The sequence below is a fragment of the Carcharhinus amblyrhynchos genome, chromosome 4 (genome assembly GCF_965287045.1).
Source record: "Carcharhinus amblyrhynchos chromosome 4, sCarAmb.v2.hapA, whole genome shotgun sequence".
Classification (NCBI taxonomy): Eukaryota; Metazoa; Chordata; class Chondrichthyes; order Carcharhiniformes; family Carcharhinidae; genus Carcharhinus; species Carcharhinus amblyrhynchos.
The window spans coordinates 97,646,004-97,672,346 of record NC_137327.1 but is presented as its reverse complement, the minus strand read 5'-3'; the positions used below and the strand labels follow the sequence as shown (position 1 = coordinate 97,672,346).

General features: G+C 42.5%; 1 protein-coding gene across 2 annotated transcripts in view; it reads left to right on the top strand.

Annotated features, from left to right (window-relative positions):
- The window catches only part of LOC145342235 (uncharacterized), a 42,388-nt gene that overhangs the window by 9,034 nt on the left and 7,011 nt on the right, over positions 1 to 26,343 (top strand). For both annotated transcript variants that reach the window (XM_080187617.1, XM_080187616.1), the window contains 5 exons: positions 3,342 to 3,516; positions 12,544 to 12,687; positions 19,624 to 19,749; positions 22,894 to 23,139; positions 25,628 to 25,753. In XM_080187617.1, coding sequence (XP_080043743.1) covers positions 3,342 to 3,516; positions 12,544 to 12,687; positions 19,624 to 19,749; positions 22,894 to 23,139; positions 25,628 to 25,753 — 817 coding nt within the window. The remainder of the gene's footprint in view (positions 1 to 3,341; positions 3,517 to 12,543; positions 12,688 to 19,623; positions 19,750 to 22,893; positions 23,140 to 25,627; positions 25,754 to 26,343) is intronic.

Sequence of the window (26,343 nt, the reverse complement as noted above, 5' to 3'; positions counted from 1 at the left end):
TGACTTGTTCCACCTGATTAATGCCCAGTCCCTAAAACCAAAAAATGAACCTCAGAGAATTCAAGTAGAAATAGCATTTCAGTAAACACACCCATCTTGTAGAGTAGCTTTATACATAATTGCTTTTAGGAGGAATAACCTGCAAGAAAAATTACCTTATGTCTGAAACGTTACCACAGACTGATTGTCGAATGTATCGACCTCAAAGGACCTCATATTGCTGTGCTCATGCTGTCATTGCACAATGTAGCCTGTTTTTACATATAACCGTGTTGGTATTGACACCACATTCTGCATTCCCCGTGCTGCAATAAAGTCACTATTTGCATCACAATGCTGCAGGACATAGATCAATTATAATCTTAGTCTAAAAGTGGAACTATTAACTTCTGGCTCACTGGCTTCATCAGACATTGAGCGGTATGACGTTTGGCTTCTGTTATCTATATACTCTGTGTGCAATGACCGATTTTCTGAAATGTCATTAACTTTAAAGACATACATTATTAAACAAGAACTATATTAAACAAAAACTATTCTTCTCACTAAGTTAACCTGATGATAGCAATCTAACTATGAGTGAACAGATGTGACAGTCAGACCCTGTTCCCAAATCAAACAAGTTAATCTCTTTTTTTTATTGAGGAAAGTTTTGCTTGAATGATTTGATGGCTCAGTCTGGACAGGGCTGAGAGTGTTATTCACATCCCATACACATTGCGCTTCAAAACTGTGAAAGAATCTGTGAGGAAATGCTGCTTTGAAATAATATGACAACAGTAAGTAGTATGATTGGATGAAATCCAATTTGAAATGAAAATGCCTCAGTTGGGGATTTTGGAATAATATTGAATAATGAAGAATGTCATAATTCACAGCTTCTTTGTGTCCCGCCCAAACTGCCTCCAAAATGGAATCCACATTCTTTTGGAGTGAATCGTGACAGACAACCTTTTGGAAAGGGCACCATGCACAGGGAGTGGCTGCTGAAAAGATGCAGATTGTCACATCAATTAGGGTGTAATGCTGATGTGCTGCCAGCACTGCCACTTCAGAGGTGATCACTCCACTTCACCTCGCACAGGCAAACATGCATTCAACAGCAAGGAAGTCCCCCCACCAGCTCTATTTAAAGGGGATTTTCACACTAACTTCATTGCAGCATTTAATGTAAGCCTCCTTGTGACTAATAAATAAAATAAAGGGATGATGAGCCATTTTCACGTCAGTTGCTGACTGATTTACTAGCTGTTACAATGATTGTAAAAGTGTTTAGTGGTTTCCAAGGTTGGTTAAAGTTGCTGAAGTTTACAAGGAGTGATGTGGCATATGCTGAAGGATTTTCTGTTGATTGCAAAGGTTCTGCACAAACCACTCACCCCAGGACATGGGTGCAGATATGTGCATCTCTTGAACTACAGACTGCTGGTACCAACATTACCTTTGATCCCTGCTCTGGCTCAGGCTGCCTATACCCAGTGCCTGACCACATGCAAATCCTATATCCTCTGTAAAGTACGTGTCATGTCACTTTCTGACTGGTGACCACTGGTCTGAGAGCAAACAGTGGCGTTTCTTTTCATTGTCTGCTACCTATCCCACCAGTGCTGACCAAACACAAGGAAAATACAGTACCTTTCGTGAACGCCAGCTGTCTCAAGTGTTTTACAGCCAGTAAACTGCTATTAAAGTGTAGCCACTGTAGTAATACATCAGTCAATTTGTACACACCACACTTCCATAAAGAGCAATGTGATCATGAAGCTGTTAGTTTTTACATTGGTTGATGAGGTGGCAGTTCTTTAGTATCTGAAAGGAGAAAGACACAGGAGAAAGGACTATGGTGGGAAAGAGAGACCCGTGTGCTTATGCCATGTGCAGCTTCTAAATCAGAAGGGGTTGTGGGATGAAGGGAAGCTGGGCGTGAGAAGGGGGATTGGGTATGAGCATCTAATGATCTTTGGTTTCTGCACCTCCTGGCCGTGACCTCAGCCCAGGGGTGCTCCGATGATAAACGCCATCCCCTCTTTGGGATCAGGATTGCAGCTATGCATTGCACGTAGCAGAGTGTTTAGCACTGCTGCCTCATAGTGCCATGGACCCAGATTCAGTTCCCATATTGGGTGACTGTGCAGAATTTGCATGTTCTCCCCATGTCTGCGAGGGTTTCCTCTGGATGCTCTGGTTTCCTCCCATTGTCTGAAAGACATGCTGGTTAGGAGCATTGGCCAAGCTAAATTCTCCCTCAGTGTATCCGAACAGGCGCCTGAGTGTGGCAACTAGGGGATTTAACTTAATTGCAGTGTTAATGTAAGTTTACTTGTGACAGTAATAAGTAAACTTAAACTTAAACAGTATGTGAGGCTAGTGCTGCACATGGTGGGATATAAAGAACAAAGAACAACACAGCACGGGAAACAGGCCCTTCGGCCCAACGAGCCCGCGCCGCTGTCCCATTGTCTCAGTGACCTATTCATGATTTTAGTCTACGCCTAATGTGCGAGGATCAGGGAGGTCCAATATAGGGACAATTTGTTACCCAATCAATCAGCCTAAAAGCGCATCTTTGGGATGTGGGAGGAAACCGGAGCACCCGGAGGAAACCCACGCAACCACGGGGAGAACGCGCAAACTCCCACAGACACAGGCCCAAATCCATGTGTCCGCACAGCAACAGAGATAGTCTCTGAGCTGTCATGTTGCCCTCGAGATGGTCCATTTGAAAATACCCTCACTAGTTTTCACCACTCCAATTAGATCAGTGAACTTCCAATGTTGGCGTCCTTATCTTCACTTTGGAATTGGCTAGCTGATGCCCATTGTTTTTGAAACACTAGTCTGCTGAACCTCTGGCCCCTGTAGCTAGATGGCAGCTTTTATTTTCTCTGTCTCCTCGGTGTAAATGTTGGCTGCCTTTAAACAACTAGCTTTAACTTGTATCAACTTCATGATTCTACAGAGCTTCTACTCAGGCATGTAGCCATTCGATGGCTCAGTGTTGGCTACGTGCTACAAATGAACAAGCAGTAGTTTGTGCGCTGCCTGTATCAGAAGCACTGGACATGGGGATGTTGCCTGTCTTTGGGTCCTATCCAATTTAGTGGCTAAGCTATTTTTCTCAATAATAGCAAAGTTCTGCACTTACACTCCACTGCTTGTGCCAACTAATTGACTCATCTTGTACTTAAGATGAACATTGGCATCTAAACCAGAATGACCTACAAGACATTCTAAGACTTAGAATCTAAATGGAACTGGTCTTATTTATTGTGTTATACGATCATCTGAATGCAGCGCCCTAGGTTGCTGAGTTTTGATATTAAATAACATTTTGTTTTTAGAGACACTATCGCAAGAACATCAAATGAACCATTCCAACTGGCCCAAAATGTGAATGAGTTTGGAGCTGAGGAGAATGTGACCTTTATCACAGAAAGCATGAGTGTAACTACTGCAGATGAGGAGAAACTGCTGCTGCTGAACAGGAACACTGAACTCAAACGTATGAACAAAGAGGTATTTCATTCTCTTTCACTTTGGTTTTTTTTTAAAGCAATTTGAGTGCACCAGTTAATTTACATAAAAGTCTATTAAGCAACACCCTGCTGGAGTTTCCCTTCTGACTCAAGAACAAAGCCGATAACCATTTATGATTCTCAGTCACCTTCTTTGCAAAGCAAAATCTGTCCAGTATGTCATTCTTGAAATGCCTTGAGAAATTTTTGCTTTGATGTATGCGGTTACACACTTGCCCCTGAGATATTAGTGGTCTGTCAGTATCACATCGTACAGCACATACAATTAAACTGTGAGTCACATTATCACAAATGTTATTGTGGAAGAGATTGCTTAAGTTGATCATCAAGACATTTAGACTATGCTATAGATGTGTTCCATTCCATTCCACAATTAAATGATGTTCTATCTGCTTTGCAGAGTTATTTTCTTTTAAATCTGCTCATGGAATGGGTGTAACTCTGAAAAGACATTGTAGGCACAGGTGCTCAGTGGAATTGGAAAAAACCTAAGTGACTCACGTTCAGTTAGTTAGAAATAAGAGAGGACTTGTTCATGTAGACAATTTGACACAGTGGTTAGTACTGCTGCCTCACAGTGCCAGGGACCCGAGTTCAGTTCCTGGCTTGGGTCACTGTCCGTGTGGAGTTTGTACGTTCTCCCCGTGTCTGCATGGTTTCCTCTGGGTGCTCTAGTTTCCTCACACAGTCCAAAAGGTGTACTGGTTAGGTGCATTGGCCATGCTAAATTCTCCCTCGCTGTACCCAAGCAGGTGCGGAGGGAGGCGACTAGAGGGTTTTCACAATAACTTCATTGTTAATGTAATCCTACTTGTGACACTAAAAATACACTTTAAACTTTACATACAAGATATAAATGTTATACAATGTATATATTATATGTATTGCATCATTCATGACTTTAGCATCTCCAAAAGCTTGTTGCAGGCAATGAAGTACTTTTGAACTCCAGTCACTGGTTTAATGTGGAAATGCAGCAGTCAATTTGCACAGAGCTAGTCCCACAAACAGCTATGAGATAAATGATTAGATAAGTTAATTATTTAAGACAAGAGAAATGGGAAAATTCCTCTGCACTTCTTTGCATATTTCAAACGGCCCTGGTAGGGAAGTTGTTGGAGAGGATTCTTAGAGATAGGATGTATGCGCATTTAGAACGGAACAGTCTCATCAGTGACTGACAGCATGGTTTTGTAAGAGGGAGGTCGTGCCTTAAAAATTTGGTGGAATTTTTTGAGGAGGTGACAAAAACGGTTGATGAAGGAAGGGCTGTGGATGTTGTCTATATGGATTTCAGTAAGGTGTTTGACAAAGTCCCTCATGGCAGGTTGGTGAAGAAGGTTAAGGCTCATGGGATGCAAGGACAGGTGGCTAGATGGATTGAGGACTGGCTTGGTCACAGGAGACAGAGGGTAACAGTGGAAGGGTCTTTTTCTAGCTGGAGGTCTGTGACTTGTGGTGTTCCGCAGGGCTCCGTACTGGGACCTCTGCTATTTGTGATATATATAAATGATTTGGAAGAAGGAGTAACTGGTGTGATCAGCAAGTTTGTGGATGACATGAAGATGGCTGGACTTGCTGATAGCGATGAACATTGTCTGACAATACAGCATGATATAGATAGGCTGGTAAATTGAGCGGAGAGATGGCAGATGGAATTTAATCCAGATAAATGTGAGGTGATGCATTTTGGAAGAACTAATATAGGGGGGAGTTATACAATAAATGGTAGGACCATCAAGAGTATAGAAACACAGAGGGATCTAGGTGTGCAAGTCCACAAATCCTTGAAGGTGGCAGCAAAGGTGGAGAAGGTGCTGAAGAAGGCATATGATATGCTTGTCTTTATAGGAAGGGGTATAGAATATAAAAGCTGGAGTCTGATGTTGCAGTTGTATAGAACATTGGTTAGACCACATTTACAGAACTGCGTCCTGTTCTGATCGCCGCACTACCGGAAGGACGTGGAGGCCTTGGAGAGAGCGCAGAGGAGGTTTACCAGGATGCTGCGTGGTATGGAGGGTCTTAGCTATGAGGAGAGATTGGGCAAACTGGGGTTGTTTTCCCTGGAAAGACAGACAAAGAGGGGAGACCTAATAGAGGTATATAAGATTATGAAGGGTATAGATAGGGTGAACAGTGGGAAGCATTTTCCCAGGTCGGAGGCAACGATCACGAGGGGTCATGGGCTCAAGGTGAGAGGGGTGAGGTATAACTCAGATGTTAGAGGGATGTTTTTCACACAGAGGGTGGTGGGGGCCTGGAATGCACTGCCTAGTAGGGTGGTGGAGGCAGATGCGCTAGGGTTGTTTAAGACTTACCTAGATAGGCACATGAGCAGACTGGAAATGGAGGGATACAAAAGAATGTTCTAGTTGAGGATCAAGAGCTTCAGGACATTCCTGGGAATTAATAGATTCCTATCGGTCGTCCAACAAATTTTAAGGCTCACCTGTCTTACGTTGGAGCTATTGGGAATCTTCCATCACTGTCTGTATAGCCTGTTGTATGTCTATTTATGTTTATTGATGTCTCCTTTACATCCACAGGCGATTCAGTCCGCCTTGTTGGCCAACAAGGTGCATACATGTAGTGGGTCGTGCGAGGGTTGCTCTTGGATGTACTTCGAGAGTTGCCTAGTGCTTCATGTCCGTTAGTGTACGCTTAATCTGAACCAATTGACGGGCAACACGTCAGCTCAGTGACTATCACTGTCTGCTGTACAGTTACAGGGACCCAGGTTGGATCTCCGGCTTGGATCAATGTCTGTGGGAGTTTGCACATTCTCCCCGTGCTTGCGTGGGTTTCCTCTGGGTACTCTGGTTTCCTCCCACATCCCAAAAACGTACTTTTTAGGCTGATTGGCGTCAATAAATTGTCCCTGAATTGGATCTCCCTTAAGCTGGCGTACATATAATTCCCTAAATTTCCACCCCCTTTATTGTGGAGTTCCACTAGAGGTAGACAAAAACATCGATGAGCGATGAAAGACTTGAATAAGTGTGTTAAAATGGGCGGCACAGGCTTGTGGGGCCGAAGGGCCTGTTTTCTGTGCTGTGCTGTTCTTTGTTCCTGTTTTGTTGCTAAGTTTGAATCATTCAGAATTCTGACCCTTGCACAGAAAGAGGGGTAATGAAATACTAACTTCACTTTACATGAATGTACTTGAGCATTGCTGAAAATGAGTTGGAAAAATATAGGTTGAATTGAGAATGCTGTTGCTTTGAGCCGTAGTGGTACATTCAAAATTGTGGGAGAGCAACTTTTATTTGATCGTTGGATGTGTTTTGCATGCTTGGGTGTATTTTTTTTCCCTATGGAAAGATACAAAAAAAAACCGCATTTTGTCAACAAAAGGAAGGGAGAAAAGCCAGGATACAAAGCAGTCGTTTGCAGCCATGTAATTCTGAGTTAGATGACACAGCAAAAGGGAACAAAATCATGGACTGGGGAAAAGGCCTGTGAGTGGTTCGCCAGTGTGTACCTGTATGAATTAGTCTGCACTGCTTAACGCAGATGTCAGTTGTGGTAATGGTTGCTGCAAGGGTTTATGATCACATGATCAAATGTGATGAAAAGCTCCTTTGCAAAGAAATGATGATCAAACTGGTTAATTCCAGCTTAAAGGTGTTGTGCTTTATTTTATTAATTGTGCAGTGACTGCTCTGTATTAGATTTATTATAATGTGGTTGTAGGGTGAAATCAAGGGACAGTGATTTTCTGTGCGTGTTATATCCCCGGATGAGGAGCATTTACTGATGTAAGCAGCTGTGACTGAGTAAACGGAAAGCAGTTAAGACAGGTGTGTGTTCATGCAAGGTGGACATGGGATGTACAACTAGGCAAGGACAGGCTTATTAAGTTGTATACATTTTCAGAGCAGAAAAGGAGAATAAAACACTAATGATAGGAAGGAAGCTAAACAAAATCTAGGGGGCAAACTTATCAGATCCAGCATAATTAACAAAATGGAGGAAATAATGGTATTTAAAATACATAATTCTCTAAGACATGATGATTCCCACTCCAGAATGTTAAAGTAATTACGGAAGTAATGCACTATGGATTTTGCAAATCTGAAATAAAAGAAAGTGCTGGAAATATTCAGCAGAATAGTTTGATTGGTGAGACAAGCTGGTAAGAGAGGGTGAGAGACAAAAAGTCAGGATCACACCTGGTTTTTCACCTCTCGCAACCTTACTGGCACTGATTTATGATTTATTATTTGCATTTCATTAGTGAATTCTGAACACTATCATCCACGTTCCCTTGGGCTTACCCCATCGCTGATCGAGGTCCTCTCCAGCCAGAATCACGTATGGCCCCCACCAACTGAAACTAGATGTAACGGCCTCGCTGGTAGGATTGGAGGCCATTGAATCCTCCTGGGTGGTCGGGTGCAGTGCCCCTTTGGCTGTGCCTGCCTAGCATCCTCATCCTCCCAACTTCCACCCTGGCAGTGGCAGAGGCACTGCCAAAGGGATGGGGCCGGAGGGGATGGGGGCTGAGAAGGGGTGGAGCCATGGTGGTGGAAAGAAAGAGAGGAACTCTGTGGGGGGTGGGGGGGATTGATTGGTGGGGATGGTGATTGGAGGATGGAACTCTGTAATGGCGATGATTAGCAGCCACGGGGGCAGCATGGGGGCAACGTCCAGGGGAGTGGGGTGGAAATGATGTAAGCGGGGGTGGGGGGGGGAGGGGACACCAGCCCAGGGAGTGATCAGCAACGAGTTCTGATGTCCTTGGATGTGTGGTGTGAGAAGGAGGAGATGGTGGTGGTGTGGGTGGTGACGGAGTTCCCAGTTTACTGGGAGATCAGGACAGCAGTGCAAGTGTGCCCCAAGTGCTTAACAGCCAGCTTCCCCAGCAATATTAGGCTCCACTACCCTCCCCCGCCCCCCATGGCGGGAATCACATCCTGGCACTTCGTTTACTTAATTGTGACTAGAAGCTTCCCCAAAAAATCAGTGCGATTCTCTCCCATTTTCATGCTCGTTCAGCACTTCGAATTATTTTCATAAAATTCTGCCCTAAATGTTTCAGGTCAATGATCTTTCAGAACACAGGTCGTAGGTTATCAACCTGAAACATTAATTCTCTTCTTCACAGAAACTGCCTGACCTGCTGAGCATTTCCAGCATTTTTGTTTTATTAAAGCAATTAGTGAGTGAATTACATAAGCATTTGGCTTTCTTGGTTTGAGAATTGTGCAAATTGGGAATGATCTAATATTTCATTATTTAAAAATAGTGGGAGTAAGAGACCCGAGACCTTTTGAAGCAACTAAACTTTGACAGTTGTGTTAAACAGTGTTAATGTTGCTTTGCTGAAGGTGAGTAATGTGTGAATAATCTAACTGCCTGAAGATTGGAGGGTGGCAAATGTTGTGCCTTTGTTAAGAAGGGCTACAGGAAAAGCCAAGCAACTACAGGCTGGTGAGTCTAAAATCTATAGTGGGTAAATTGTTAGAAGGTTATCTGTGAGACAGGATCTATGGGCATGTAGAGAGGCAAGGATTGATTAGGAACAGTCAATATGGTTTTGTGAATGGAGAGCACAGTAAGGCAGCATGGTGGCACAATGGTTAGCATTGCTGCCTCACAGCGCCAGAGACCCGGGTTTAATTCCAGCCTTAGGTGACTGTGCAAACTCCACACAAACATTCTCTCCATGTCTGCATAGGTTTCCTTCAGGTGCTCCAGTTTCCTCTCACAGTTCAAACGTTTGCAAGTTTGGTGGATTCTCCATGATAAATTGCCTTTTAGTGTCAGGGGACTGCATAGGGTAAATGCATGAGGCTAAGGGGATATAGCCTGGGGGGGATTGTTGTCAGTGCAGGCTCGATGGGCTGAATAGCCTCCTTCTGCACTGTAGGATTCAGTGAATTCTATGAAAATCATGTCTCACAGATTTGATTGAGTTTTTTGAAGGGGTAACCAACAAGGTAGATGAGGGCAGTGCAGCTGATGTTGTCTACATGCACTTCAGCAAGACCTTTGACGAGGTACCACATGGTAGGTTGGGTAGGATGTTGCATAAGGTTAAATCTCATGGGATCCAGGGTGAGGTAGCCAAATGGACACAAAATTGGCTTGATGACAGAAGACAGAGGGTAACTGTACAGGGTTGTTCTTCAAACTGCAGATCTGTGACCAGCGGTGTGCCTCAGGGATCAATGCTGGGTCCATTGTTATTTGTCATTTATATTAATGATTTTAGAATGATTAAAAATTTAAGAGGCATGGTTAGTATGTTTGCAGATGACACCAAGGTTGGTGGCATAATGGGCAGTGAAGAAGGTTATCTTGGATTGCAACGGGATCTTGATCGATTAAACCATTGGGCTGATGAATCGTAGATAAAGTTTAAATTAGTTAAATACGAGGTGATGCATTTTGTTAGATCGAATCAGGGCAGGACTTATTCAGTTAATGGTAGGGTCTTGGGGAGAGTTACGGAATAAAGAGATCTAGGGGTACAGATTCATAGCTCCTTGAAAGTGGACTCACGGGCGGACAGAGTGATGAAGAAGGCATTGGCATGTTTTGGTCCACTGGTCAGAACATTGACTACAGCAGCTGGGACACGTTGTTGAAGTTGTACAAGACATTGGTAAGGCCATGTTTGGAATGCTGTGTGTAGTTCTGGTCATCCTATTGTAGAAAACATATTATTAAACTAGAAACAGTGCAGAAAAGATTTACTAGAATGCTACTGCGACTTGATGGTTTGAGTTTCAGGAGAGGCTGTATAGACTGGGACTTCTTTTCCCTGGAGCGTAGGAAGCTGAGGGATGATCTTATAGAAGACTATAAAATAATGGGGGGCATAGATCTGTTAGATAGTCAACATCTTTTCCCAAAGGTAGGGGAGTCTAAAGCTAGAGGGCATAGGTTTAAGGTGAGATGGGAGAGATACAAAAGGGTCCAGAGGGGCAATTTTTTCACACGTAGGGTGGTGTATCTGGAACAAGCTGCCAGAAATAGTAGTGGAGGTAGTACAATTTTGTCTTTTAAAAAGCATTTAGCCAATTACATGGGTAAGATGGGTATAGAAGGATATAGGCCAAATGTAGGCGATTGGGACTGGCTTAGAACATAAGAACATAAGAAATAGGAGCAGGAGTAGGCCATCTAGCCCTTCGAGCCTGCCCCGCCATTCAATAAGATCATGGCTGATCTGTTGTGGCTCAGTTCCACTTTCCCGCCCTCTCCCCATAACCCTTAATCCCCTCTCTTATCAAGAACCCATCAACCCGCTTCTTAAAAATATTTAGCGAGGCAGCCTCCACCACTTCAACGGGCAGAGAATTCCAGAGATTCACCACCCTTTGAGTGAAGAAGTTCCTCCTCAACTCCGTTCTAAACCGCCTCCCCTTTATCTTGAGGCTGTGCCCCCTAGTCTTTTTTGAGCGGGAAGAGTCTCTCCACCTCTATCCTATCCATCCCATTCATCATCTTATACGTCTCAATGAGATCTCCCCTCATTCTTCTAAACTCTAACGAGTACAAGCCTAGTTTATTCAGCCTCTCCTCATAGCTCAATCCCCTCAACTCCGGTATCAGCCTAGTAAACCTCCTCTGCACTCCCTCCAGGGCCAAAATATCCTTGCGCAGGTGCGGCGCCCAAAACTGCACACAGTACTCCAGCTGCGGCCTCACCAATGCCCTATATAGCTGCAGCAAGACCTCCCTACTTTTATATTCAATCCCCCTCGCTATGAAGGCCAGCATCCCATTCGCCTTCCTGACCACCTGCTGCACCTGCAAGCTGGGTTTTTGCGACTCATGCACAAGGACCCCGAGGTCAAGTGTTTAACAAATGGGTGGCATGGACAAGTTGGGCTAAAGGGCCTGTTTCCATGCTGTCAACCTCTATAACTCTAGCTGAACTTTTCTGATGGCCCTAAAGAGGTAGCTTATTGTACATGGATGTAATCAAAATGGACATGGACTTCTAGAAAATAATCCAAAAGAGGGCATTTGAAATTGGAGGCAATCTTTAATTTGTGTCAAAAATTGATTTGGAGGTGGGTACAGAGAGTGACAGTGAAAGGTAGGTACTCTGGTGAGATGTGATAGATGAAACTTCAAAGGGATATGCTCAGGAGCTTCAAATGTTCAGCATATCCATTCGTAACTTGAATGAATTGATAGAGAGTTGTGTATCCAAGCTGACGGATGACACAGAATTAAGTGAGGAGCAGCAAGCTACAAAGGAACATAGATGAAGTGAATGGACTAAACTCTGGCAAATGAAATTAAGTGTGAACAAGTGAGTTTACCTATGTTGAACCCAAGAAATATATGAATAAATTGGAGTATTTTCTAAGTGGTGAGAAACTAGGACTCTGGAGGAGTAAAGAGATTTGGGAGTCCAGGTTCACAAATCATTTCAAAGTTAATAGATGGCTACAAATGTTAAGCAGCAAGGTTATTGAATTTTATTTTTATCTGAAAAGGCCTGAAATATAAAGAGAGGAAGTTCAACTTTACTTGCATGAAGTCTTGGCCAGAAGTTATCTGAAAAAATCTAAATTCAGATTTATCTGAAAGCAGATTATCTGCTTTCAGTTTTAGATCCCATACATGAGGAAAGTTATATATTTCCTGGAAGTAGTACAGTGTAGATTTATCAGAAAGATATCATTACTTCGAGTGTTAAGTTAAAGCACACTAACTCGATTTGTAGTCTCGTATATGCTGAATATTAAGGGTAATCTAATTGAGATATTTAAGATGTTAAAAGGGTTTGACATGGTAAAGATGGAGAAACTATTTGCTTGACATAATCTATCAATCTGCGTAATCCATGTCTCTAACAAATGATAAAGAGGTATTGCTCATTACTGTTAGCTTCCTAAGACGTAATGACTAATTGATCAGGAGGTTCTCTCTAGAAATAGATGTAACCCCTTGGAAAAAAAACTGGAGAATCTGGATGACACTGAACACCAGCTACTGTGGATTATCTGCTTCTATGCTTATCACATGATCCTTCTTTCAGCTGATGAAACTGAACCAAGACTGGGACCAGGTCTACCGAGCAACCACAACAGGACTTCAGCAAAGAGTGACAGCATTGCAGATGGAGGTTTCAGATACCAATCAGCATGCTAATACGCTTTCCAAGAAACTGGATAATGAACAGGTACAAACAGAACCACCAGCCACAATTACTAATCAATGACTGTTTTCTAAAAAAATCCCTTTTTTCACGTGTCAAACATTAATGTTTTTCTCTACATTCAGCATTTAGACTATTCAATGTATGGCAGAAATGAGTGTCATTGGATTGCTGTTTAACCTGCTAGCTGGCTCTTCCACTATACATGCTCCTTCACAAATTAATAGCCCAGATTGCTATCTGTATACACTGCAAGCAGGAAATTCTTCAAAAACTAGAACTCCTTCATATCTGGCAATCCTAAATGAAAGTTCTGTGATCACATGGACAGGAGGAAAGAAACCAAACTGGTTTGTAAGCTTTGAGGTAGATTTGGAGTGATGTAAACCAATGGAAAACAGGCAGTATTTGAAGAGGACAGAATGCATGACATGAAGAGAAAATGGATGCGGAGGGAAAGGGAAGAATGGATGGCAATGGGAGAGGTGTGGATAGCAGCGAAAGATAGGGAGTGGCAGTAAATAGCTGGAAATCAGAGGGAGATGGAAGGAAAAATTGAAGAGCACTGTGAAGAGGTTGCCACAGGTAGCAAAGAAGGTGGTAAATGGATACGAATGAAGGAAAAGATGAAATGAATGACAATGAAGTGGAAAGAGACCAGTGGTTTTTGCTGGGAGTCAGAAACGAGAAGCTAAAGGTTACACTTTGAGCTGGGGAGAAGGAAAATACCGCCAGTTGCTGCAGGGGAGTGTGGAGAATTTGCCAGCATAAACAAGCAGGAATATGGGTTCAAGCCAGTAATGTGGACAGATAGGAGTACCAGATTAATTAGGTCAGGAAAGGTGAAGAATGATGAATCCATTATCAAGGTGAAGAAGAGTAGGGAGAATAGTGCAAGTTTAAGTTAGGAAGGTTAAAGATGAGAATATCCTCCTATGGGGATGGGGAGCTGAGTGGGGTTCAGTGTCTCTGTGAATTGAATCTGGAACAGGTTGTGTATTTTTGTGAACTTGGTGGTAGAGGTTACATGTGAGATAATGACAGCCGGAGATTGTGTGTGGATTAGTAAAAGCTGACATAACATTTGGGTAGGAACGCTATGTCGCATTGATTTCCATTTATTACCTTAAAAAAAGTCATTTTGTTTTAAAAAATAAGTCTTCAGGTCAGGAAACCTCCACGGTTCCACCTGGTTAGTAATGGAAATCCAGCTACAGTCATGTACTGTACAAATATTAACGCTGGATGGCACTTAGGGGTGAATCTAGGTATAACTGAGAAACTTTGGCCTGCTTAAGATTAACCATAAATCACAAAAAGCTATTCTTGAGTTGTTAACATCTTGTGAGCTGTCAGCTTTTCTGAAGCTGCTGACAGCTGTTTTTTAGCTTGCAAAAAAAATCAAAACAATGTCATCAAGAGTTTTTGTGTTATAAAGGTGGAAAATATACTTTCTTTTCAATATGTAACGTGAGAATTTTCTTGTAAAGGATTAATGGGGACATAAAATATGATGATACCCGATAGAGAGAAGGAGTGGCAAGAAGGCCACCACATGTACTATAGAGAATTGTGTACTTGTACAAGCATATAAATAAGTAAACCATGTCATCTAAAAGAACCTCACCAAAGTGACTCCACTGTTTTGGATGCCATTAGAAACCTCACATTATATTCTAGCCTTTTGCCCCAGCTCCTCTTAGAAATACATTTTCTCTTATTTACTGTAGAATATTTTGGGAGTCTGCACAGAAATAATAGTGTTCCTTTGCTGATGACCCCATTTCACAAGTCTGAATTTGTAATTAGAATCCAAGTGCAGGGCTACGCTATAAACATAGTTTGTAACATGCAAAATCAGAAGCATAATCTTCAGCAGATTCCTTGATAGCCTCATAATTAGCCTCAGTCATTGAGAGGGGAATTATTTTTTCCTCTCAGAATGCAGTTATCTTAACCTGACGAGTTACATCTTCTGAGGGAAAGTACATTTTAAAGGCAGCTAATTGAGTACAATGACTTTTAAAACTGCTAATTGATTAAAGCTACTGATGTATTTTACTTCTTGTTAGATAATAATAAATTGCTGCATAGAAACTTTTTTGTAACAATTCAGCCACAGTAAGTTGGTGATCGAAGACGTACAGAATCTACAGTTTTTAAAGTATCATTTGAATAAATTCAATGGTGGGTCCTTTATCTCAATTGCATTGTTTATGAAGGTCACATTACTAATTCTCTAGAGAATGCCAGCTGTAATTGAAACATTGTAGCCAGCTAGATTCATCTTTATATTGTCTCTTCTTTTGCAACAAGTATTACAGTGATTAATCTCAATTCCTGATTTAAAGTAGGACACTAATTATTGTGTAGAACCTTGAAAGAAAAATATAATTGTCCCAACGCACAAGGGGAAAAATTTGATTTAATTTATTATTATGGTCACATGTATTGGGATACAGTGAAAAGTATTGTTCTTGCATGCCAACCAGACAAAGCATACTGTTTATATACTACATAGCGAGAAGGAAAGGAGAGGGTGCAAAATGTTGTGTTAGAGTTATAGCTAGGACTTAGAGAAAGAACTTAATATATGGTAGATCCATTCAAAAGTCTGACCAAACAACTCAAGAGCAGGGAAGAAGCTGTTCTTGAGTTGTTTGTATGTCATCTCCAACTTTGTATCTTTTTCCCAATGGAAGAAGTTGGGAGAGAGTTTATTCAGGATGCCTGGGGACTCCGTGATTAAGCTGCCTGCTTTTCTGAGCTAGCAGGAAGTGTAGATGGACTCTTGTTGATTCCTTTGGGACAGGCAGCACCAGGTACTGCTCCTTTTACAATGTCCTTCATTGATAGCATTGAGGGACAGCTTATCAGCCTGTAACCATGTTAGAAGCAGTGTTATGCATACTTTCTCCCCTACGTTTTCCAGTTCTCCCTGAATGGATTGCTTTTGGAATTTGGGGTATTATAATCGTGAGGTCCACACTATACCTTCTTGGAACTTGGCTTTTAGGCACCTATGTCATGCCAAACCTGTGTCAGTCTTGCCTCTGAGTCAGAATCTTGGAAGTTTAAGCAGAATTTCAAAGGATTGGGCATATTATCTTGTTGATCCTTCAGTACAGTTCTGAGAGGATGCTGCTTGGTCAGAGGTGCCATCATTCAGATAAATGGTTAAATTGAGGCCCATCTGAACTCTCAGATGGCTTTAAATGATATGACAATCCCATTCAACGAAGAAGGGAAGTACCCCTGGAGTCTGGGCCATCTTGTATCCCTCCACAAAAACCAATAAAATGTGTTTTTTTTTGCTGGTGAATTACCATATTTCTGTCCATGTCTTACTTTACGTATTATCTACTGTGTGTCCTTCTATTTCAAGAGTAACTACACTTTAAAAGTGTCCCATTGACTGTAAATGATTCAGGATGTCTTAATGATAGGAAATGCTCTTATGTGCAAGGTTTTTTTTTGCAAGACATGCTAAACTTAAAAATAAATTTGTGGGATTTGGGCCGATCTGGGCCAGCATTTATTGCCCACCCCAAATTGCCCCTTGAACTGAGTGGCCTTCAGAGGGTCAACCACATTGTTGTGGATCTGTAATCATATGTAGGTCAGACCAGGTTATGATGGCAGATTTCCTTCCCTAAAGGGCATTAGTGAACAGACTGGAGAGTTCAACCAGGTCTGTCTTAATCAACAATGAACAGTTAGGAATGAATTCAATGAACTATTAAGATCCAAGCACAAAGTCAGATGAACAATTATCCAGAAATAATGTGTTGTTTAACTGGAGTTGTGCTTACATTGTGACCAATTAATGCCAGGTACCGAACAATGGTTAATCTAATTGTCCAGCTGCTGTTAGAAATTTACAGAAAATCAGGATTTTAAACGTACTCATTAGTTCAGAATTATTTCTGAAAAAATACCACAGGATAGAAATTGCTATCCCTTGGCACATTGATACCTGGCATGTGTTACTGAAGTTGGGGGGGAGACTGACAAAGACATTTAGGTATCATTCTGATACAGATAGACAATGGCTGGAAATGTCCTGCTGTTCACGCTGGCAGGATGTCCTGATGCACCAATGCTAGGGGTTTTCCGGCAGCGAGGGTTGCTTTCAATGAGAAACCCTGCTGATAATGGCAGAGTCAGAAAGTAGCACCGCTGGCTAATGGCAGGTCAGGCTGCAAAACATGCGGTGGATTGCTTGGTAAATCCTGCCCCGACATGATTCCTCACAAACAGGATTTGTGAATTATTCAAATACACTCAAACTGAATCCAAACTCTCTTGCGTAAGAGATCGGAGTTATTACTTCTGTGGCTTGTGCCTTGGAGAACATCCATGATGATGCCTCCCAGCCCTTCATGTTGCTACAGGACATTCTGGACTTTCCCTGGGAGGGAATGAGGTCAGAATCACTTGTACTGATGTCAATTGCAAGTATGTCAATGAGTGGGTGGGAATATTCTTGTCATTTCTAGCCCAATTTCTGTCTATAGCATGAAGCTCACTGCCACTAAAGCTGCAGCAAATGCCTGGCAATCTAAGCATAGCTCCATATTATGGGGCACACTGGGGCGATACAAGTGACGAGAATCATATGTGCCATCATTCAGTTTGGGTTAAGCCCTTTGGGTGCACTGTGCTGAACCAGAACTCGAGCACTGGAGAAATCAGGAAGTCAGCCCCACAAATATAGTTGTAAATGCCACACCCCTTTGAAGGTCAAATATCCTTGTTCTTCAGAAATAAAGATTTCCATGTAGACTTCATTACTGTCCTGTGCCCCAAATTCACTGAAACTGAGTAAAATATAGAAACACCTGTTATCCCTGTGCCTTCTTCTAGAATATTCACTCTTTCTGGTGTTGGTGTTCGAGAAATCAAGTGGCACAGAGTTGTGGATCTGAACTATCACCCGTGAATGTTATGGAAGCTTTGCTACTATTTTCAGTATTGTTATCAAGGTTAAAAAGTTTATTGGTAAGAGGTGGGGGGTTGGATGGTGGGAGGGCAGGAGTGCTGATTGGGGATTTCACTGGACTTTGACTTTGGAAAAGAGTTTGGTTTTATTAAATTACTCAGGTTACGTACTCGCAATTTAAAGTTTATTTATTAGTCACAAGTAGCCTTTATACTGCAATGAAGTTACTGTGAGATTCCCCTTCTTGCCACGCTCCAGCACCTGTTTGGATACACTGCCAGTGCACCTTAGCAGCACATCTTTCAGACTGTGAGAGGAAACTGGAGCACCCAGAGGAAACCCACATAGACGGGGGGAGAATGTGCAAACTCCTCACGGACAGTGACCCAAGCCAGGAATCGAACCCAGGTCCCTGGTACTGTGAGGCAGCAGTGATAACCACTGTGCCACCATGCCGCACTTGAGTGCATTACCTCACAAATATTCTTCTCATACTTTCGCTGTACCTCAGACTCCTTCCAATCACACAAAAAAACCCTCCCTCCAACCCTCATACGCCTCAGCCACATACCAACCCCCTCCAACCCTCACGCTGCCTCAGTCACACACTGATCCTCCAAACCTCACACTGCCTCAGTCACACACTGACCCTCCAACCCTCACACTGCCTCAGTTACACACTGACCCTCCAACCCTCACACTGCCTCAGTTACACACTGATCCTCCAACCCTCACACTGCCTCAGTTACACACTGACCCTCCAACCCTCACACTGCCTCAGTCACACACTGACCCTCCAACCCTCACACTGCCTCAGTCACACACTGACCCTCCAAACGTCACACTGCCTCAGTCACACACTGAAGCTTTAAGCCTCAATGTCTCAGCCACACAGCCCTCCATCTCGTTAGCACTCCGACCTCAGACCTCTAACTGCCAAAGTCCATAGAACCATAGATCCCTACGGTGCAGAAGGAGGCCATTTGGCCCATTCAGCATTCACCATCTCACCCAGATCCCTGTCCCTCTCTCACTGTGTGGTGTTTCCAGTTGCCATAAGAGGAGGCAACAGATTCCATACAAACCAGAAGCTCATTAAACATTGTATTAATGATAGTGCTTCAGCCTTGATTGTTCAGTTGCTTGTAATGCCAAACAATTACGGTTTGGTAGTGTCATTTGACTACCAGTATAATTATATTTTATTATTTTTAAAGTATTTGAATACTTTTAAAATCATTGTAAGTTTCAGTTATTATAATGTGTGGAGCTACTGGCAACAGAACTGTTGAGATAATGTAGAAATGTCCTTGTTACTTGCTTGGAGCTTTAAATGAACACCTGTCTAGCACTACCTCAGTTGCACAAAGACCAGAAGCAGCTACAGCAGCATTCAAACCAGTCAGAATAAAGCAGTGCTAAGCTGTAATATGGGAAGTTTAATTCCCCTGTTCCTATTTCTGTCAGTAAGTATTGACAAGTAGAGAACAGAATAAAAATGCTGAGGGCTGCATTGAATGTCTGCTTCCTAATTTATTTCTTCAATTTAGTTGCAATTAAATCCAAGTTTGACCATGAGTGCATCAATGGTATGTACAGTTTCCCCAAATTAACCTCTGGGGAGTTTTAGTTGTTGCTATGAGTCAGTAAAACAACTTAGTCAGTTGAGTAGTTTTGAATTGTGTGTTTTTAATCAAGTACGTATTTTCTCATCTCCCAAAAAGTTTATGCTTAACCTTACGCCCAACATGAAAACTAAGGATTTCAGAATCTCTTACTTAGGTCTCTAGTGGTAATAGTTTCTCCTGCCATTCATTTGTGTTAGTACAGGATAACTGGCCTCATCATTTGGCCTGTCCACATCATGGTCACCATTTGAACCCATGTATGTCAAAAATTTGGTTTGTTAATTAATGCAAATAAGGTTCATTTGACCAGACTCTCAATGTTGGATATTGGTGCCACCATTTAATCAACGTATAGAATATATCTAATACTTCTGTTTATTTTGAAATTAGCGCAAAAGGGAGTATTACGAGCAATCCTTAATCCAAGAGATGAAGAAAAACCAACAGCTCCAGGAATATGTGAGACAATTGGAAAGTAAATTACACAACATGAGACAGACAGTACAAGCACCCTTGGTAAGTCTTTTGAACCATAAGAAGTTGGGAAGAGTTAACCATTATGCACTGAGCCAGATTTATTCTCTCTTTATTGTGAATGGCCAGTGAACCTTACCTCTGAGTCAGTCTTTTTGGCTGAACCAATTACACTAAATCAAATTAACTAAGGGACAAATTAAAAGGGCAGCTCCCAAAAGCAGGGAAATCGTCTGAATCAAAAGACTAAGTAGGAAGAAAATGTCAAATTAAAATGTCATTATAGCAGTTAGTAATGCAACCTAGCCCCTGTGGTGCACAGTGGACACGGAAAGCCTCCACGGTGGCCTTGGACATTGCATGCTGTCTCTCCAGGGACACCTGGGTGTGAAGATAGCCGTGGTAGAGGGGCAGACTGTCGGGCCAGCCAGACTCTCAGATCAGACGACCCCCTTGGTCGCCCGCTGCCTAGATCTGTTAATGGTAAGTTTTGACAGGCCCAGGAGTAGGCTCACAAGGTGGTCCTCTGCCTTCCCATCTTGGCATTGGGTGTCAGTAGATCAAGAGCGTGGGGCTGAAGTGCAAACAAAACATCAATAAAAGGTTTTTGAGAAAACTAAAAAGGTTGTGCAGTCTAAAGCATTAAACATAGACATGGTCTATGAACTCTGCAAGATCCTTACTTCCAAGTCAAGGACAAAGACCTTTCTGTCCATCATTGCTTGCTCATTGAACATTGCTTGCAACAGCATTTCAAGCATCTCTAATTCTCTCTAAGTAAATTAATCCCAATATAAAATTTGGTGCAATGTCCTATCCTGCAAATTTCTACACTTTTATATCATGCGGAACAGAATTTGCATCACTGCAGAGAAATCCCAGAGGCAATGGAAATGGCAATTTTTGAACAGATATTCACAGTAATAAATCACGTCCTATTAATGTCAAACATTGAGCAGTGATCTGATTTATTACTAGGCAGCATAAAGTTATATTTCACTAATTTAGGCTTATGTTCTATGCTCTGATCTGGTCCAATGTGAATTAATGATCTGGTTTATCTCATCTATAAAATTTAATATTCTGAGCCTGGATACTATGATGTCTGCATTTCTATTAACCGTTCGCCTGGCTTAGTGCCTCTACCCCGATTTTTCTTGATTGTTTTTACATTCTTACTGATGCAAGCACGTTCCTGTTGGTGCTCCTTAATGAACAATAAAATGCATTGGTCAGAATGTAATTGGAGTGAAGAGAGTAAGCAGTGTACAATTCCTCTTGTACTTTTCATGAAACAGTGGAACGTTTGGAACTGGAATATAAAGCTCTTCTATTGATTGGATTTGCAGTCTGTAAACCCTGCAGTGCCGTGGGTAAAAAGCACCGATCTTGAAATTAGACATGCTGCATTAAGTCTTGAACCAGCATGTGAAACACTTTAGTTGAGGGGAGGAAAATGACATTCTAGGCTTAATTACACTTTAACAAAAGAAGAAATAACAATGTATAAGCTGAAGGATGAGGAATTCTTTGATCTATCATTTCCATCCCATTTGGCTAACCTATCTACAATGAGCATTTCAGATTATACTTCCTATGTGACACAATTAACACATTAGATAGGAAACTGAATATGGTAATAAACATTAACAAGCAAACAATTAAGAATGCTGCTCAGTGGAAGCCAAACATTGCCATAGTTACATAGTATTTACAGCCATTGTAATTGGATCCGGCTAGAAAGTCAGCAACCACAGAAGTACAAGAGGAAGCTTACTGTTGGAAGCATGCCATCCAACTGATTATTTTTCTCAATATCCAGATGGTCCATAAGGTCCTTCACTTTAATAAGGAACTTGTTTTCTATGTTGCTTTTCTTTGAAACAAAAGACAAAGTTTTGTTTTGATTTTTGCTGAAGTTCTCTTTTAACTGAATTACTAACTCGGACAGTTAGCCATTTTAAGAGGGTGGGTTGAGTCATAGAAATCATAGAAACGCTATAGTACAGAAAGAGGCCATTTGGCCCATCAAGTCTGCACTGACCACAACCCCACTCAGGCCCCACCCCCAAATCCCTCCATATTTATCCACTAATCCTTCTAACCTACGCATCTCAGGACTCTAAGGGCAATTTTTAGCATGGCCAATTGACCTAACCTGCACATCTTTGGATTGTGGGAGGAAACCAGAGCACCCACACAAACAAGAGGAGAATGCGCAAACTCCACACAGACAGTGACCTGAGCTGGGAATCGAACCCAGTCCCTGGAGCTGTGAAGCAGCAGGACTAACTACTGTGCTACCATGTCACTCCAAGCCCCAAGAGTCCTGACCTGGTCCAGGACTCCCTATGTCCTGAGACAAAGACACAGTTAATTAAGGAGAAATTATATTGGATTGTGAGTAAAATTATCTTTAATCAGTACCTGTTTGGTTATCCAAACTGTCTCACAGACTAGACAAGCAACAACCTGACTTAGTCACACTCACAGAAGCAGACCTTACAGATAATTTCCCAGACACCAAATTAAAGTTTATTTACTAGTGTCACAAGTAGGCTTACATTAACACTGCAATGAAGTTACTGTGAAGGTCTCCACAATCAGAGCGAGAAACTACACAGTAAGCACAGACATCTGAATAATCCCTTTGCTGCCCAATAGATTGAAAATGGCTTCTCCCCCTGCATAGACCATGATCCTGTAGGAAAGCCAGCCCCGCTCCCCGCGCCCCGTCCCCAACGATTCCTGACTCTTTATTCCATGATCCTTTGACAACAGGCAATAATCACACACAAGTCACTCTTGTATAAGCGAATCTATCCCTACACCAGTGAAAATGCAAGTGTTCCTGGTGATCTTGATTGCGCATTCCAACATCATTCCATTCTCACTACACTGCAGTCCCAGGCATGCTGCCTTCAGATCAATTCAAGTAACCATGACTGTATATAAGATGGATGAAGTTTCTGTTATGCTGGATGTGTGTGTGCCTGCACATATGCATATATAATGTTAACTAATAACTAGTTACTTACATTTAAATCTTCAAGTAATTTTTCAGTATTATATATTTTAATTTTCCACTCAGTTATCATCTAATATTAACATTGGGCCTGATTTTGTTAGAATTGTGATGTAGTATGGTCTGTGTTATCTAAACACGTTTGTTGTATCTTTGTTTAGAAAGATGAGCCATGGAGACAGATTCGACGTGATGAAAAAGCAAATGATATCTATCACCAATCACAATCAGATTATAAAGACATGATACCCTCATCGCCAAAACATATACAGATCTCGGAGAAACCAAGGGAGCACAGTCAGTACAGACAGTCAAAACCAGAAGCAGTCCGACATGTAGCCGGCAATGGAATCTTGCCAACAGAGTGTAAAGAGCTTCGGGACCAAATGCTCGCTCTCATGTGTCAGGTAAGGTGTCATCTTTCTCCTCGGGATCTTGTTTCTTTTCCCCATATCGATCTGTGATGGGATGATAATGCTGGATTGAAGGAAAATTAAAACAAGAAGCTGTCCAGCATCTGTGGGCATGGAAACTGAGCTAGTGGGTGGAATCTCTTGTGAGATTTGGAACAAAAGTGGGTCCCAACCTAGCTAGCGATACCTGGATGTCTGTTGTGCACTTACCGGAGGTAAGTAATTAAAAGTTGCTTCTAGGAGCGCTATCTAATTAAGAACAGTATTTGGCTGGGCTGTGGGGGGACCTGCAGGGCTGTCATGTTGGAGTCCCACTGGGGGAGGGAGACACTGCTGCAAGAGGCAATAAAATGTGAGGATACCTCAAGACGGAGGCACCCGCTGAAGATGTAGGAATATTTTAAGATTATTTGGGGTCACAGCTGCAGGTTGTCAGAGTGCACGTGCTCCACAGATGCAGCCCATGCTGTGAGGGGAGGGGATCACGTAAATAAAGGTGGTCTCACTGGCCTGCGAGCCTGCTGTCAGGAGGCTGCTTCCAGAGACCCGTTGGTCATCACCCACTGCATGGGCTGTGCCCACTACCAAAGCCACCTTCATGCAGCTGGTAAGATTCACTCAATGTTTTGGTTTGATCATTTTACATTTCTAACTTTTCCCAGTTCTGATGTAGTCAGTTTTAGGCAAGTGAAAGTGAGGTGCGTGGGAAAAGTCAGATATATGACATGGTGGAAGGCTGGTGAGATTAAATCACAAAAGGGTGGGTAGTGCGAAGCCAAAGGGAGAGATAAAGGAATAAAAGCTATCCCTGTAGGAGATTTGAATTATGAAATGTCAAACAGCTGCTGTCCGATGCAAAAGCGAGAGGAAAAAACAAAAGAGTTTAATCAGCACTAGCAAAGAGAAACGAAATGGGGACAGAAGTTACAAGCTAAGATTGTTGAATTCAACATAGAGTCCAGAAGGCAGAAAGATGAGGTGCTGCTCTTTGAGTTTACATTGAACTTCACTGAAATTTGTCAGGAGGCCGAGGACGGGAAAGTCAGAGTGGGAACAAGGTGAAGAATTGAAAGGCAATCAGAAACTCGTTGAGATCCTTACAGACTGAACAGTGCTATTCAGCAAAGTGATCACTCAGTCTACAATTGGTCTTCCCAGTGTGGAGCAGACCACATCATAAGCAGCAGATACACAGTACTAAACTGAAATCAATACAAAAAAATTGCTGTTTTGACCAGAAGGGGTCTTTCTGCCATTGGATGGTGGGAAGGAAGGAGAGAATGGGCAGGTGTCACATCTCCTGTGCGTACATGGAAGGAGACACAATGCCGGGGGTGACTGAAGAGTGACCAGGGGGTCAGAGGGAACAGTCCCGTAAGAACACTAAAATGGGAAGGGAGGTAAACATTAGTGGTGGCCATCATACTGGAGGTGCTGAAAATGCAGTGGATTATCAATTGACTATCCAGGTCTGTGGCTGGAAGGTAAGGATAAGGGGGACTCCAGCATGGTTCTGGGAGGAAGGAGAAGGGGTGAGTTAGAAGTGCAGGAAATGGAACAGAGATGGGGTTATGGGCCCTGTCAACCAACATGGGGCAATCCTCAGTAGAGGAAAAAGCAAGACCCATCAGAAGTATTGGTATAGGGGTATGATATCAATGAATATTTACTGTAAGCCTTCCACAGATTCCCACAGCTACCTGGACTACATTTCCTGACTCCCCACTTCATGTAAGGACCCCATTCCATTCTGCCAGTTTCTCCACCTCCGTCCTGATGATGCTACTTTCCACATTAATTCAGCTTGGATATTTCAAAACTTACCTGCTTGATAACATGCAGATAAGCACGCAGGGGGCAAGGCAGTACAGTGGTTAGCACTGCTGCCTCACAGCTCCAGGGACCCGGGTTCAATTCCAGCCTTGGGTGACTGTGCAAACTCCACATAGACATTCTCTCCGTGTCTGTGTGGGTTTCCTCCGGGTGCTCTGGTTTCTTCCCACAGTCCAAAGATGTGCAGGTTAGGTTGATTGGTCATGCTAAATTGCCTTTAGAGTCAGAGGGCTACGTAGGTTAGATGGATTGGCAGGGTAAATAGGTGGGGTTATGGGAATAGAGCCTGGGTGGGACTGTTGTTGGTGCAGACTCAATTAGCCGATGGGCCGAATGGCCTCCTTCTGCACTGTAGAGATCCTAAGCATTCTATGAACAAGATATATTTTTGCTGTTAGAAGCAGCTATTGCCACTAGTCAGTTTCCTTAGGGTAATCCAGTCTTGTAATGGGGATTCAAACAAGCATAAGTTCTTTTCTTTGCTAATGAGAAGCCCGAATGCCTCTTTCTGATCTGGACTGAAATCCTGGATATCGACTCTCCTTTTTTCCCAATATGGCACCATATTGGAACCTTAACTACAGTGGAAATAAATGAGATTTAATCCAGAATTTGTCCAAAATTTGATTCATAATTTTCTTATATATAGACAAAGCTTTATGAATCTGATTATAAGACGGAACGCAAAGATCGACAACGCACTCAAGCTGAAAATGAGAAGCTGAAGAAGAAAACAGATGAAATGCATTTGCAAATGAACCTTCTTCAGCAACAGGTTAGTTATACTTTATTATTCCAAACTTGGTATCGTGATTGACCTTGAATTGAGTTTCTAACCACACATCTGTACCACCACCAAGACTGCCTACTTCCACCTCTGTAACAACATTTGAATTTGCCTCGGTCTGTCTCACCTGCTTTTGGAAACCCAATTCCTGTTGTTGTTACTTGTAGACTTACAAGTCATAGAATCCCTACAGTGCAGAAGGAGGCCATTTGGCCCATCAAGCCTGCACTGACAACAATCCCAACCAGGCCCTGTCCTCGTAACTCCAGGTATTTACACTGCTGGCCCCCCTGCTAATCCCCCTGACACCAAGAGACAATTTAACATGACCAATCCACCTCACCAGCACATCTTTGGACCATGGGGGGAAACTGGAGAAAGAAATCCCGCAGACACGGGGAGAACGTGCAAACTTCACAGACAGTCACCCGAGGCTGGAATTGAACCCTGGTCCCCAGAGCTGTGAGGCAACAGTACTAACTACTGTGCCGCCCTGGTCTCCAATGTTCTCTTTGCTGACAGTCTGCCCTCTGCCCTCCATAATCTTAACTTATGCATGAATGTATTGAACAATTATT